We start from the raw sequence: 13,374 nt of genomic DNA on the forward strand, positions 1-13,374 counted from the left end.
CACCCGTCAGTGGGTGGGTGGGTACCCAGGACGCAGACCCTCAGGCCCCGTCCCGGCAGCTCACAAGCCCCTGGTTTCACTGCGTGCCTGTCCCACCCCCAGCATCACCTTCTGCGGCATCTGCTGTCAGAAGTACGTGAAAGCTAACATCTCTGAGCAATCAGCCACCACCGTGCGCTACACCATGAAGATGCTGGCCAGCGGGGCAGAGACCATCATCTTCATGTTTCTTGGCATCTCGGCTGTGAACCCCCTCATCTGGAAGTGGAACACGGCCTTTGTGCTCCTGACCCTGGTCTTCATCTCTGTGTACCGGGCCATTGGTGAGGGCGCTGGTGGGGTGGGGTACTGGGGATGAGGGGTGCATGAGATGATGACAGGGATGATGGGGAGATGGGGAGTGGCAGGGGGATGGGGATGATGAGGGTGAGGGGAGATGATGGGGGATGACCAAGAGGAGGGAGATTAGAGGAGATAATGGGGAGGAGGATGATGGAGGGGAGGGGAGAGGATGGGGGATGATGGGGATGACAAAGATGAGAGGAGATGATGGGGATGAGGGGAGAGGATGAGGGATGGGAATGATGGGGATGAGGGAGATGACGGGGAGGAGGGGCAACGACAGGGATGCTCAGGGCATAGGGTGTCCAGGGATGGGGGGCGGTGGTAGGCTGTGGGCATGACTTGGGATGGTGAGGATGGTGGAGGGCAGACACTGGGGCCCGGCTGAGGGAGCCTGTGGGGGAGCCAGGATGCGGGGTTTGTGTGGCTCAGGGGGGAGCAGGCTCCAAACCCTGGGGAGCCTCAGCATGGCCAGGCCAGTGGTTATCATCAGCAAAGGTTTAGGCTCTCTGATGGATGGCCTTGTTCCCTTGAGATAGAGGTAGCATAGTGAGGGGTCAGGGTGGAAGGTTCTAGAACCCAGGGGAATCCATTTGGTTTCCCCTGGACTCACTGTGGATGTAGTCACTGAGGAAGCAGATGATGCTGCGGTGAGGCAGGGGCCCTGCTGGCTGCTGTGACCATGACTGAGCTGGCCATCGCTGTGTTTGTGTAGGGATGGGGGTGGGGGACCACCTGTGCTCCCCGGGACCTGGGGGCTCCGAGGAGCGAGGAGCGGCTGCCAGAGCAAGGCGGGGTCGGTGGTCCCAGAGCTGCCTGAGCCACCAGAATGTGAGGCCTCGGCTGAGCCATGGGGTGGTTTGGCCCACGGCCAAGAGAGAGCTCTGGTATAGACAGTGTAGACAGTGCAGATGGTGTAGACAGTGTAGACACAGGGGAGAGGGTGTGGGGAGAGCAGGGCTACAGGCTGGAGTTTTTGTGACCTGTTGCTGGGAGCAGAATCCATCAATGCCTGAGGAGGGAAACCCCATGTGCTCCCCACAGGGTGAGGTGGAGCTGGGAGGGGTGAGGGGTGTGTGTGAGGGAGCTGGGGTGTGTGTGAGGGAGCTGGGGGGGTGAGGGGTGTGTGTGAGGGAGCTGGGAGGGATGAGGGGTGTGTGTGAGGGAGCTGGGGGTGAGGGGTGTGTGTGAGGGAGCTGGGAGGGGTGAGGGGTGTGTGTGAGGGAGCTGGGAGGGGTGAGGGGTGTGTGTGAGGGAGCTGGGGGGGTGAGGGGTGTGTGTGAGGGAGCTGGGAGGGGTGAGGGGTGTGTGTGAGGGAGCTGGGGGGGTGAGGGGTGTGTGTGAGGGAGCTGGGGGGGTGAGGGGTGTGTGTGAGGGAGCTGGGAGGGGTGAGGGGTGTGTGTGAGGGAGCTGGGAGGGGTGAGGGGTGTGTGTGAGGGAGCTGGGAGGGGTGAGGGGTGTGTGTGAGGGAGCTGGGGGGGTGAGGGGTGTGTGTGAGGGAGCTGGGGGGATGAAGGGTGTGTGAGGGAGATGGGAGGGGTGGGGTGTGTGAGGGAGCTGGGGGGGTAAGAAGGTGTGTGTAAGGAAGCTGGGCGGGGTTTGTGAGCTGAGTTGGGAGGGGTGGGGGAGGGGTGGGGGAGGGGAGGGGTGAGGCCTGGGCGGGGGTGTGGTGGTGAGGGAGCAGGGGGAGTCGAGTGAGCAGGTGAGGGAGGGAGGGACGGCGGTGCTGGGGGGAGGGGAGGGGAGGCAGCCTCCGCCGCCCCGCCCCCGCCCCGGTGCCCTGGCGCTCAGCCCAGCCCCCCGCAGGTGTGGTCCTCCAGACGTGGGTTCTGAACCGGTACCGGATGGTGCAGCTGGAGATCATAGACCAGGTGGTCATGTCTTACGGCGGCCTGCGCGGGGCCGTGGCCTTCGCCCTGGTCGTCCTCCTGGACGAGAAGAAGGTGAAGGAGAGGAACCTGTTCGTCAGCACCACCATCATCGTGGTCTTCTTCACCGTCATCTTCCAGGTAGGGGGGAGGCCATGACCTGCCTGTCCCCTGACCCCACCTGCCAGCCCCACGATGCCACCAGCCTCTCCGGCCTCTAGGCCCTAATTGGTTTTTACTATTTTAGTAACTAGGAGCCGTTTTGTAGGTTTTCATGTGGCCCCACAGGGGACGCGGCACCATTTGGTCTAGAAACGTCCTCCCTCCTTCCCGTGCTGCTGGCTGCTGAAGCCCCAGTTAGGGTGGCGTTGCCCAGGCCCCCCCCAGGGCAGTGTCCCACTTCAGCCACCCCGGAGCCCTCAGAGCAGCGTCAGGGCCCCCTGCACCTGGGGGTGGCCGTGGACTCCCGTCCCAGGGGCTCTGTGGGTCAGGCTGGGCCCTGGGGTGGAGCCCACCGGCCACCAGGGTCGTCCCCGTCTTCCAGGGCCTGACCATCAAGCCCCTGGTGCAGTGGCTGAAGGTGAAAAGGAGTGAACATCGGGAGCCCAAGCTCAACGAGAAGCTGCATGGCCGGGTAGGAGCGGGGCGGGGTGGGGGTGTGGGGAAGGGGGGCCGAGGTGGGGGCAGCCCTCCAGGTGATGCTAATGCCCCTCTCCTTCTGCTGAAAGGCTTTTGACCACATCCTCTCAGCCATTGAGGACATATCCGGGCAAATTGGACACAATTACCTCAGAGACAAGTAAGTGGCAGCAGGTGCCCAGGCTGGACAGAAACGAGGACACGTGGAGCCATGTTGGTCTCCACTGTCAGCTCCCCTCCCTCTGCCTTTGACGGAGGACAGAGGACAGAGGACACACAGGGTAGAAAGAGCTGCTCACCTGCCTGTAAACCAACCCCACAAAGCCCTAGGGAACCAAGAACACTGCCTTGGAAGGGGCCAGAAGCTTGCTTGTCAGACTGAGACTCCCCCTCCCCCTGGGATGCCCATCCTCCTCCTCCCCCTCCTCTCCCTGGGACCCCCATCCCCCTAGGACCCCCCTCCCTCCCCACCCCACCCCCCCTCCCTCCCCACCCCTCCCCCTCTTCCTCCTGGGACTCCCCTCCCCCGGGACCCCCTCCCTCTTCTTCCCCCTGTCCCTCCCCCTGAGATCCCCCCTCCCCACCCCCAGCCCCTCTTCTCCCTCCCCCACCACATGGGGCTCGGCTGGATGTTACCCCTCTGATCAGCCCTGGCACGTGCTCTCCTGACCCGATACTGGCCAGTACTCTGTGCAGGATTTAGAGCCTGGTTCTCCCCACAGGGGTCCCTCCTCCCCCAGCCAATCCCTCTGCAGGAAAATGTGCCCCCTTCCCTGTAGCCAAGGCCTGAGGGCCCCAGGGCCCTGCCCTCACCCGGCCCCACCGTTTCCAGAAGGTTAGAGTCACTGGAAAGCTCTGCAATACTGTATTAAATGAGAAAACAGAATCCATAATTCCACACACATTCTGGTGAGACAGGCCTTCGGGCAGGAAAGAAGGAACAGAGCACAGATGGGGAACCAGCACCCCAGATGTTTATTGCTTTCATTTTAGAACTCACCTTTGTGGTTGTTGGGTGAATAAAAATCAGGGTGGGGGGCGGGAGGGCGTCCCCTGGTCTGAGCTCCTGGGAGACCCGTGCATACAGGTCTGGGCAGTGGGAGACCCGGGCCCACCACACCCCTGCTCCCCACCCCCACCTGCTGCCAGGGGCCCCGTCCATCCTGGGGCCACCCCAGCGTTGACGTCTGTGTTGCTTTGAACCCCCCCCCCCCAGGTGGTCCAATTTTGATAGGAAATTCCTCAGCAAAATCCTTATGAGAAAGTCTGCTCAGAAGTCACGTGATCGGATTCTCAATGTTTTCCATGAACTCAACCTGAAAGATGCCATCAGCTATGTGGCTGAGGTACCAGAACATTCCATGTGTTCTCTTTGTGAGCGCTGGGGGCTGAACCAACACCCAGACATGGGATGTGGGCAGCCACTGGGGTCTCAGGCACTGGGCCAGGGAAGGCCCTCCCAGAGGCCCAGCAGCACCATGCCGGGGTCAATGACGAGTTCACCCCGTGAAGCTCATGGGTCCCCCGATACCCCGAGAATGGCTGTGGGAGCTGAGGCACAGAACCCTCCCCCACGGCTCTCTGTAGGACACTCTAGGGCCTCATGGAGTCATGCCCCCAACATACGTGTGCACACGGTATGCACAGCTGTGCAGTGTGAGGTAGATGAGTGGGCTCCAGGTGCACATAAGGATGAGGGACAGGCCCTGCCACATGGGCCGCACGGTGACTCTGGATCCCGTAGTGTCTGAGGCCGCGTGCCCTACGCCAACCCACAGCCTCCCAGGGACTGGGGATGTCAGAGTGACTCAGTCATACAGGTCTCTCTCAGGTTAAACCCACTCCTCCGGGGACACAGTCTGGCTGGCCCCTCCCTGGTAGCCACAGGCCTCCAAGTGGCACTTCCTGGCTTCTCAGTGCACACGTGTGACCATCCCTTGGTCGTTACATCGATCACTCAGCTGCCTTTGCCCCACTGTGTCCCCACACATGGCCCCTGGCCCAAGGTCACCTGGCGCCTCGCCAGCTTGGACCCACATGGGGCCTGGTGAGCTAGAGGTCTGCACTTCCCTTTGGAGGGACAAGCCCTCTTAGCAAGCCCTTGACCTCGTAGAGGGTGTGGCCGAGCCCTAGAAGCATCTGTTCTTTCAGGGGGGACATGGATCCCTATCTCCAGGGGCTTGTCCACACCGGTGTACAGCCCGATGCCCCAGCACAACCCAGGGTCCCTCCCAGGCACAGGCGGGCAGGGGCCGCAGGCAGATGAGCACCTACTGAGCTGTGCTGGGCCAACCCCACTCCCCTGGGCTCCAGTCCACGAGCTGCAGTCCCCGGCAGGACAAGACACCTGCTGTCTGCGCTCTGGCCCTGGGTGGGGAGAGTTCAATGCCCGGATCTCCGCCTTCAGGGACTCTAGAGCCGGGAGGAGGGATCAGGAGACGCGGTCCTGACTGTGTGTGCAGTGTGTCCCTGGGACACAGTGATGCCCCAGCCCCACATGGGAGGTGCAGGCGCTGGCAGGGCCCCCACTGCCCACCACACCGCGTGCCCCGGCCCATGATTCTATTGTTCCCCTCTCTGGGGCACTGAGGGTGGCTGGCTGGGAGTCCCCAGGGCCCTGGGGGCACTTCCCCAGTCCTGTGGGGAGCTGCAGTGTCTCCTGGCACCCCGTGCCCCCAAGGGGCTGGTTCAGGGACCCAGGGTTCCCTCTTCCCTTTCTTCTTCGACCATTCAGTGTGGCCTCACTGTGGCTTCAGCTCTCTGGGGCTGGCGGTCACCTGGCTGTGAGGCACGCCATGCTGTGCGTGGACACAGACTGTCTCCTGCCCACAGGGAGAGCGCCGTGGGTCCCTGGCCTTTATCCGCTCCCCCAGCACTGACAACATGGTCAACGTGGACTTCAGCACGCCACGGCCCTCAACCGTGGAGGCCTCGGTGTCTTACCTCCTGTACGTGCCCAGGTTCACACCGGCTCTGCCAGAAGAGGCCATCCCCTACCCCTGGCCCCTCCACCCCCCCACCCCTGCCGTGACCCTAGTGGCTGCTGGCTGCTGTGGGCAGGGTCTTGCCTGACCTGACCTGCACTTCCCAGGCCTTCCTGGGCACAGGCAGCAGGGCCCCTCTGGACAGACACTGGCCAATGGACATCTAGGGGAACTGAGAGCCATCAGGGGTCGAATAAAGACCCCTGGCTGGGCCCCTGAGGGGTCCAGGGAGGGTGTGCACACAGGTGCCAGGTGTCCCCCTGCATGATGCACCTGGAGTAAATGCTAGCGTTTGCCTGATGTGAGACTAAGAGCGGGGAGGGCCAGATGGAGATTTGGGGCTGAGGCCTCATCCCTGGTGCCCCTACACCCACCCCTGGTCCTGGATTCTGGACCTCTTGATTCTGTAGGGCTGCATGGCTGGGGTTTGCTCAGCTGGTGTGCAGGTACTGGGCTAGAGGGGGGTGAGTTAGGAGGGCAGGGGGCCGGTGGTGGTCAGGCTCAGGGGTGAGGGGCAGGAAGGCCAGACGATCACTGAGGCCCCCATACAGGAGGGAGAATGTCAGTGCGGTGTGCCTGGACATGCAGTCCCTGGAACAGAGGAGGAGAAGCATCCGTGACACGGAGGACATGGTCACTCACCACACCCTGCAGCAGTACCTGTACAAGCCCCGGCAGGAGGTGGGTGTGCAGAGTCTGGGCGGGGTTCAGCCCTCGGGCCCCTCCCGACCCTGGTACAGAGGTCCTCACAAGAGTGCAGTGAAGGCTCAGGCTGAGAAGGGCTGCGGGAGGCGGTGGCCTGGGCTCTCCCGCACCTGGGTCTGTCTGGCTGGGGTCGGGGCAGCCCCGGCACCCCCGCCCCGTGAGCTGTCCTCCCACACCCCACGTGTGACCGTCCCGCCTGCCTCTGCCCCAGTACAAGCACCTGTACAGTCGGCACGAGCTAACTCCCAACGAGGACGAGAAGCAGGACAAGGAGATCTTCCACAGGACCATGCGGAAGCGCCTGGAGTCCTTCAAGTCTGCCAAGCTGGGCATCGGCCAGAACAAGAAGGCGGCGAAGCTGTACAAGAGGGAACGTGCCCAGAAGCGGGTGAGGGCCAGGGACCGTGGGGCTGCCTGGGGGCAGGGGTCACACCCGCAGGGTCAGGCCTGTGGGAGTCTGCACCTGTAGCCCCCTCACAGAGCAGAGCTCTCCTGGGGACGGTTGGGGCCTTTGGGGCCCGGGTGCGGCTGTGCCCACACCCGCTAACAGTTTCCTTTTGCTTCTCAGAGAAATAGCAGTATTCCCAACGGGAAACTGCCCCTGGAGAGCCCCGTGCACAATTTCACCATTAACGAGAAAGGTACGGGTTGGGGCCGGGGCAGCACGCACGCTCACCAGCAGGACCCAGGGATGGTGATGGGGCACCCGGGGTGCAGAGGGCCATCCTGCCACGGATGCCCTTCCCCTCGGCAGCCAGGTCAGGGCAGGTGAGGGCCCCAGGCACTGGGGCCGGTGGGCAGTGCCCCCGAGGTGGGTCCCACACTCCCGGGCCCAAGTGCCAGGCTGGGTGGGGAGGAGGCGTGGGGCCAGGAGGGGTGGATGCACTGTGTGGGCACTGCCACCCGGCCAGCCACCCAGATGGGATGGGCAATGACCCTGGGGTGCTCTGCCAGCTGCTCGGGGTTGTCTGCTAAGGGCACTAAGCAGGGTGTCTGCAGCCAGCCCACGTCCTTCATGCTGCCCTCCCTTCCACCAGATTTGGAACTTTCAGACCCAGAGGAGGCTCCCGACTACGGTGCCGAAGCGGGTGGGGGGATCGAGTTCCTGGCGAACATCACTCAAGACGCCACGGCGACGGACTCCCCTTCAGGTGAGGGCTGGGCCCGGCCCTCCTTGGCCCCAGAAGTGGGCATGTCGTTGGTGGTTATGGGGTCCGCAGGGCCAGGGAGGCCTGGTGCTGGGTCCATGTGGGGGTGAGTTGCAAGCGGGGAGCAGGGAGCTGTCACCTGCCCGGCCTGCCGTAGATGGAGAGACACAGCAGACCCCAGATACCTTCCAGTGACCTTCCAGGTGTCGGCAGCAGGACGACTGTCAGCTGCACCCTTCCTCCCTGCTGTCCAGGTTCACCTTTGCCCTTTCTCCTAGGGATTGACAACCCCGTCTTCTCCCCGGATGAGGACCTGGGCATCCTCTCCAGGGTGCCACCCTGGCTGTCCCCCGGGGAGACAGTGGTGCCTTCCCAGAGGGCTCGTGTGCAGATCCCCTGCTCTCCAGGCAACTTCCACCGCCTGGCACCCTTCCGCCTCAGCACCAAGTCCGTGGACTCCTTTCTGCAGGCCGATGGCCCCGAGGAGCAGCCGCACACGACCCTCCCTGAGTCCACGCACATGTAACTCCTGACCCCGCCTGACACCTGCTCTCTCCTCAGCTCCTCTCCCCTAGCTGGCTGCCTTTCTGGCTCTGGACCTGAGTTCTGCTCACTCTTCCTCCCTCTAAGCCTCTTTTCCAGCTGCACATTTCTTAGGACACCCTTCCGAGTCTCACCTTCTCCCGCTGAGATGTCAGGATCCAGAGCTGTTTGAGATGGCTAAGCCCCGGGCTCCGCCAGGAGCCTGTCCTGAGCTCAGAGCAGGGCTGGGTGGGGGCTGGGTGGGCACATCTCTTTTTCTCCCTGAAGGCCCTGGGGCTTTGGGAAAGGCCCATGTGAAAGAAGTGAGTCCAGGAGAAGAGCATCGGGTCCCTTTCGGCCTCATACAGACGAGCTCCAGGAAAGGGTCCAGGGGAGCGGAGGGGCAAGCCTCGCCAGGTCAGAGCAGCCCCCCTCTCCGGAGGGGAGGCCAGAGCAGGCGGGCTTGGGGGGCGGGGCAAGGCAAGGTGGCAGGCAGGGGCGTGGCACCTACTCTGCAGGAAAGAGGGTTCGCCCCTTGATGCAAGGTTTTGGGTTCATTTCATGTTTCCTTTGGGTGTTTGGTGGGCGCTTGGGAGGAAACAGGAAACCTGCCCCAGCGCAGGAGGGGCTTTCCCACTTATTCCAACTGAAGCAGGAGCTGCTGTGATTCTCTCCTACGGAGGCTTGAAGGGGCGTCCATCCCTTCCCTGTGGGGTGTTCCAGCAAGTGTGAGGGGCGCTGCCTGGTGCAGCCTTAGCCTCGCTTTGCCGGGGTGGGGGTGGGGGGGCTGGGGGGATGTTACTGGGGAGTGAGCTCGTGGGAAACGCCGGGTGGGCAGGACCTCCGGGTGCTTCTGCTGCTCCTCTGCCGTCTCCCGGCTTCTGCCTCTGAACCCCACACCCTCCTCGACCCGGAGAGGCCGCGGGGCGGGCACACACTGGACACCCCGCGGTACAGGTGCCTGTCGAGGGGCTGCAGGAGCTAGTCCTCCCCCGACCCGGTCACCGTGGGCCGCGCCGGCCACACGGCCAGGCCACGGCCTGAGACTGTCCCGGTGGTGGCGGTGGGGGCCCTGGACGACGGTGGGGGAAGGGTCCGCGGGCCGGGGTGTCCCCGTGATTCTGTCCCCGCCCGGGGGCTGTGGCAGCTCCGCCCGCCCCACCCCGCAGGGACCCGGGGCCCCGCCAGCTGCCCGCGGCGCTCACGCCGTCTTCCCCCGCAGGTGACACGGGCTCCGACGTGCCGCTGACCGGACGCGCGTCCCCTCCCGCCGCCGAGAAGCCCGCGCTCCCCGCGCGCTCCCCGCGCCCGCGCGCCCGCAGCCCGGCCCCGCCCGCCGCGGCCCCGCCCGCCGCGGCCCCGCCCCCCGAGGCCCCGCCCGCCGAGGCCCCGCCCGCCGCGCCGTCCGACCGCGAGGCGGGGGCGGGGCCGGGGCCGGAGCGCCGCGGGGGGCCGGGCGCGCATGCGCGGTCGGCGGCGGCGCGCAGGGTGCACAGCAGGCGCTCGTTCCAGCGGCCCCGCGCGCGCCGCCGCCCTGCGCTGCTGAAGCTCGCGTCCCTGCCGCCGTCGTGCCACGCGCCGCCGCACGCGCTGGAGCAGGAGGAGACGCCGCTGTGACCCGAGGCCCCGGCGTGTCCGCGGGCGCGGCCGCCTGCAGGGAGCGGGCCGGGCGGGCGGGGCCGAGGGCCCTGAGGCCACCTGCGCCGGCCACCTGCGCGGCCCCAGCGCGTCACCGCCCCGCAGGTGGGCTCCGTCCGGCTCCAGGCCTTGCCGCTTGGCGTCCTCCCTCCCATCAACACTGCCAGGGACACGGAGCACCCGTGAAGTGACGTGGGCCGGCCAGGTGCGGACACTGCGTTGCAGGCCCGCCCCTCGGGGATGTGGGCAGCCCGGCCCTACCTGGCCCCTCCGGCCCACTCCCCGTGCCCCGCACTGCCTGTCCCCTTAGGGACTGTCGCGTGCTCACCCTTTGTGTGTTGTGAGGTCAGAGCCCAGCACCGGGGTGGCTCTGGCCCAGGTGTAGGTGAGGCGGCCTGTGGATGCAGGTGCTGCCGGGGCACCTGGTCTCCGGCCGGAGCTGTCCCACGGACACGACACCGGGAGATGGCCCAGGCTGTGTCACAGGTTGCACGGGCCGTGTGGACAGGTCTACACAGCTCCAGCTGAGTCTGGCAGGGCTGTCACTTAGCAAGCACCTTCATGGGGTCAAGGCCCGGTGGGAGGAGCTGCCGACCCGCGGTGGAGTGCCAGGAGACTTGGCACAGCGCACAGACCCGCCCCCCCAGCCCTGAGAATGTCGTAGCTCGCCGTCTCACCCCTCCAGGGTCTCAGGGACAGGGCTGTCCCCTTCACCTCCCACCCCAGAGGGAGACCCCTGTCTGGCAGTCCAGTGTGGGGAGCGGCTGAGGTGGGTGAGGAGGCTGCCACAGTGAGCCCAGGACGGGGCCCTCATGTGCCCTGGCCTGGCCCTCAGACTGGGTTTTGCGTGAGAAAGACATAGTAAAGATCTACGGACTTTCTAGAAGACTTCTACGGACACTCCTAGAAGCTTTTCTCAAGAGGCCCGGCCCTGTTCTGCTCAGGAGCGTCAGCTGTGCCAGGACCGCACTGTGATGGTATAAATTCCCACAGCCCTCACAGCAAGGCCGGTAGCACTTTGTAGGGTTTTAATCGTGCTCATTGGGACACTGCTGGAAAGAGGCTGTACATCTGCTGTTTACACCTTTGCCGTTGGCTATTCAGCAACATGAAGCTCCTGACCCTGATGGCAGCAGATCTTCTCCTTACTGGAATCACACATACCTGGTGGGGTTGGGCTTTCCACAGTTACCCCACAGCGTGCAACCATTATGACCAATTCCGTAAGCACAAACTCCAGCCAGTACCCGCAGAACAAACCCTGCCTGTCAGCGAGCCCAGGCCCCGCAGCAACTGGGCCCATGGCCAGGAGGGCACATGCCCTGTCCGCTCCCTGCAGAGTGCTTCGTCCAGATCAGTGAGGCCCTGACACACCAGGGCCTCCAGGGTCCCCAGCCCAGCTGGTCTGGCACCTCCAGCTGCCTTAACAACTCACCTGGGCCCAGTTCCCAGCTGCAGAGCAGAGGCTGAGTCGGGGAAGGTGGGTCAGAGGTATCCCCTCAACACCAGAGGTAGTAAACCGGCAGGTGATGCATCTGTTTGACAGATGGCTCCTGGCTCAGCGCTTGGCTAGGGTTTTCTGTGCTGGACGGCCAGTTTGCTGAACGGCCACGAGGGAACCCCAGTCCAGGTAGGAAGCCTCCCTGGTGGAATCCCACATTTCAAGCCCTAGAGAAAGTGCTGGTGTTTCCTCTGTGGACAGTCCTATGCGCCCTAGTGCTGTGGATACATTTCATAGACGAGAATCCTAGCCGTTCTTGTCGTTGTAAAACAGAATGTAAACAACGTCTTATGAATGTATTTCCTTAGGAAAACTGTTGTAAAATTTTTTATTAGAAAAATTCCTATTTATTTCGTACTGAACTTTGGCCTACTTTATGGTAGACTATAAAGAACACAAATCTACGAGTTGCTAATTCTCACTTCTGTATTTTCTTGAAAATAACTTTGTTACAGTGCTTCTGTACTGTGTACTAGTGATCTTCTATTGTGAAAGGAGATTTAAAATTTTCATTGAAACTCCAGTAGAAATGTACGCTGAGTTAGGAGTGGTGAAAATTGTGTATGTGAATTTGGTGAATGTAATCTTAGTCAATTTCGTGAACCCCTGATCACAGAACAATGTGCCTTACAGGGCTGCCCTGGATGCGCTGGGCAGGGGCCCATCACAGACCCTGTCACACCTGCACGATCAAGTTTATTAAACTTGTTTCAAGGCACTGTGGGTGGAAACTTTGTGAGAAATCGTATGGAGGAGATTTAAGGGGCAGTTTGCTCTGGCACTGAAATCAACATCGACATGCACATGCATGCATATGTCAGAGGCAGCCCCTTCTGTGGTGCAGGGTGGGCATTGGGACTGGCAACGGCTGCACACCCTGGTCGAGAGCTGGTTCCATGTCCCAGCCATAGGTGGGCGGATGCCACCATGCACTCAGACTCATCCCTGCACACAGGGCGCAGGCCCTGGAAAGGGCAGAGCAGGAGCCACCCAGCCAGAGTGGAAAGATGAAGCCCCTGAGATGTTGAGGGGATAGGCCCAGGGCTGAGGAGAGGGGCTGGCCGAGCCGGGCCCAGAGCCTGAGTGGGCAAGGGCAGGCTCTGACGGTCAAGAGGAGGCTGATGGAAGGGCAGAAGTGTGGGTGACCCGACTCAGAGCTGCACACCTGCCCCTGCAGAGAAAGCGAGTGCACAAGCACGGGTGTGGAGGGAGGGGCAGAGGGAGAGAGGATCTGAAGCCGATTCCCTGCTGAGCACAGATCCCAACGCGGGGCTCCATCTCATGACCCCGGGATCACGACCTGAGCTGAAATCAGAGTCCAACGCTCAAACAACAGAGCCTCCCAGGCACCCCCAGACACATCTTTTACTTTTTAATTTTTAAAAAATTTTTTACCAAGCAAGGGGAGCAGTTGAGGGAGAGGGAGAAGCTGACTCCCCGCTGAGCAGGAAGCCCGATGCGGACTCGATCCCAGGACCCGGAACCACGACCTGAGCTGACGGCAGACGCTTCACTAATGGAGCCTCCCAGGTGCCCCCAGACACATCTCTTAATAGTTAAAATCTTGATGTTTAATTTTTGAATTTTTATTTATGAGAGAGACAGAGAGAGGCAGAGACATAGGCAGAAGGAGTAGTCTCCATGCAGGAAGCCCGATGCGGGACTCCATCCCAGGACCCCAGGATCACACCCTGAGCCTAAGGCGGAAGCCCAACCGCTGAGCCACCCAGGTGTCCCTGATGTTTATTTTAAAAAGAAAATAGCACATCAATGCCAAGTCTGCAGGTAGTTTTTTAAGAGGAGTCTAATCAAATTTTAGCCATTTCAAAGCTGATCGGAAGGAGTCCCAAGGAGCGGGAGTTCTAGGACTACACTAAGTACTGCAAACTGGTCAGCTTAAAACAATAAACTCACTGCCAAGAGGCCCTGGTGGGGCCAAGGCCTTGCTTCTCTGCTCCTGTGGGGAGTCCTCTGGCCACATCTGTCTGTGTCCATCCGTGTCCAGTGCTCTGGGGCTGGGAGGAGCA

The 13,374-nt window shown here is 62.5% G+C and overlaps 1 protein-coding gene and 1 long non-coding RNA gene across 3 annotated transcripts in view; one reads left to right on the forward strand and one right to left on the reverse strand.

Annotated features, from left to right (window-relative positions):
• The window catches only part of SLC9A3 (solute carrier family 9 member A3), a 40,795-nt gene extending 31,253 nt beyond the window's left edge, over positions 1-9,542 (forward strand). Inside the window, exons 6-17 of one of the 2 annotated variants that reach the window (XM_072807427.1) lie at positions 103-323; positions 2,149-2,351; positions 2,755-2,844; positions 2,939-3,009; positions 4,066-4,195; positions 5,682-5,797; positions 6,385-6,514; positions 6,750-6,926; positions 7,107-7,179; positions 7,576-7,689; positions 7,965-8,208; positions 9,431-9,542. In XM_072807427.1, the coding sequence (XP_072663528.1) occupies positions 103-323; positions 2,149-2,351; positions 2,755-2,844; positions 2,939-3,009; positions 4,066-4,195; positions 5,682-5,797; positions 6,385-6,514; positions 6,750-6,926; positions 7,107-7,179; positions 7,576-7,689; positions 7,965-8,208; positions 9,431-9,434 (1,573 nt within the window). In that variant the 3' untranslated portion in view covers positions 9,435-9,542. Of the gene's footprint in view, positions 1-102; positions 324-2,148; positions 2,352-2,754; positions 2,845-2,938; positions 3,010-4,065; positions 4,196-5,681; positions 5,798-6,384; positions 6,515-6,749; positions 6,927-7,106; positions 7,180-7,575; positions 7,690-7,964; positions 8,472-9,430 lie in introns of those variants that run through there. The other variant, XM_072807428.1, reaches the window with a different exon arrangement.
• LOC140621991 (uncharacterized) lies at positions 3,800-9,345 on the reverse strand. The gene is made up of 3 exons (XR_012021732.1): positions 8,364-9,345; positions 6,759-7,834; positions 3,800-6,424 (listed from the first exon to the last, which is right to left on the reverse strand). It is a non-coding gene; the product is annotated as an uncharacterized lncRNA (long non-coding RNA).
• Positions 9,543-13,374: the final 3,832 nt, after the last annotated feature.

Source organism: Canis lupus, chromosome 31 (assembly GCF_048164855.1).
Source record: "Canis lupus baileyi chromosome 31, mCanLup2.hap1, whole genome shotgun sequence".
NCBI lineage: Eukaryota > Metazoa > Chordata > Mammalia > Carnivora > Canidae > Canis > Canis lupus.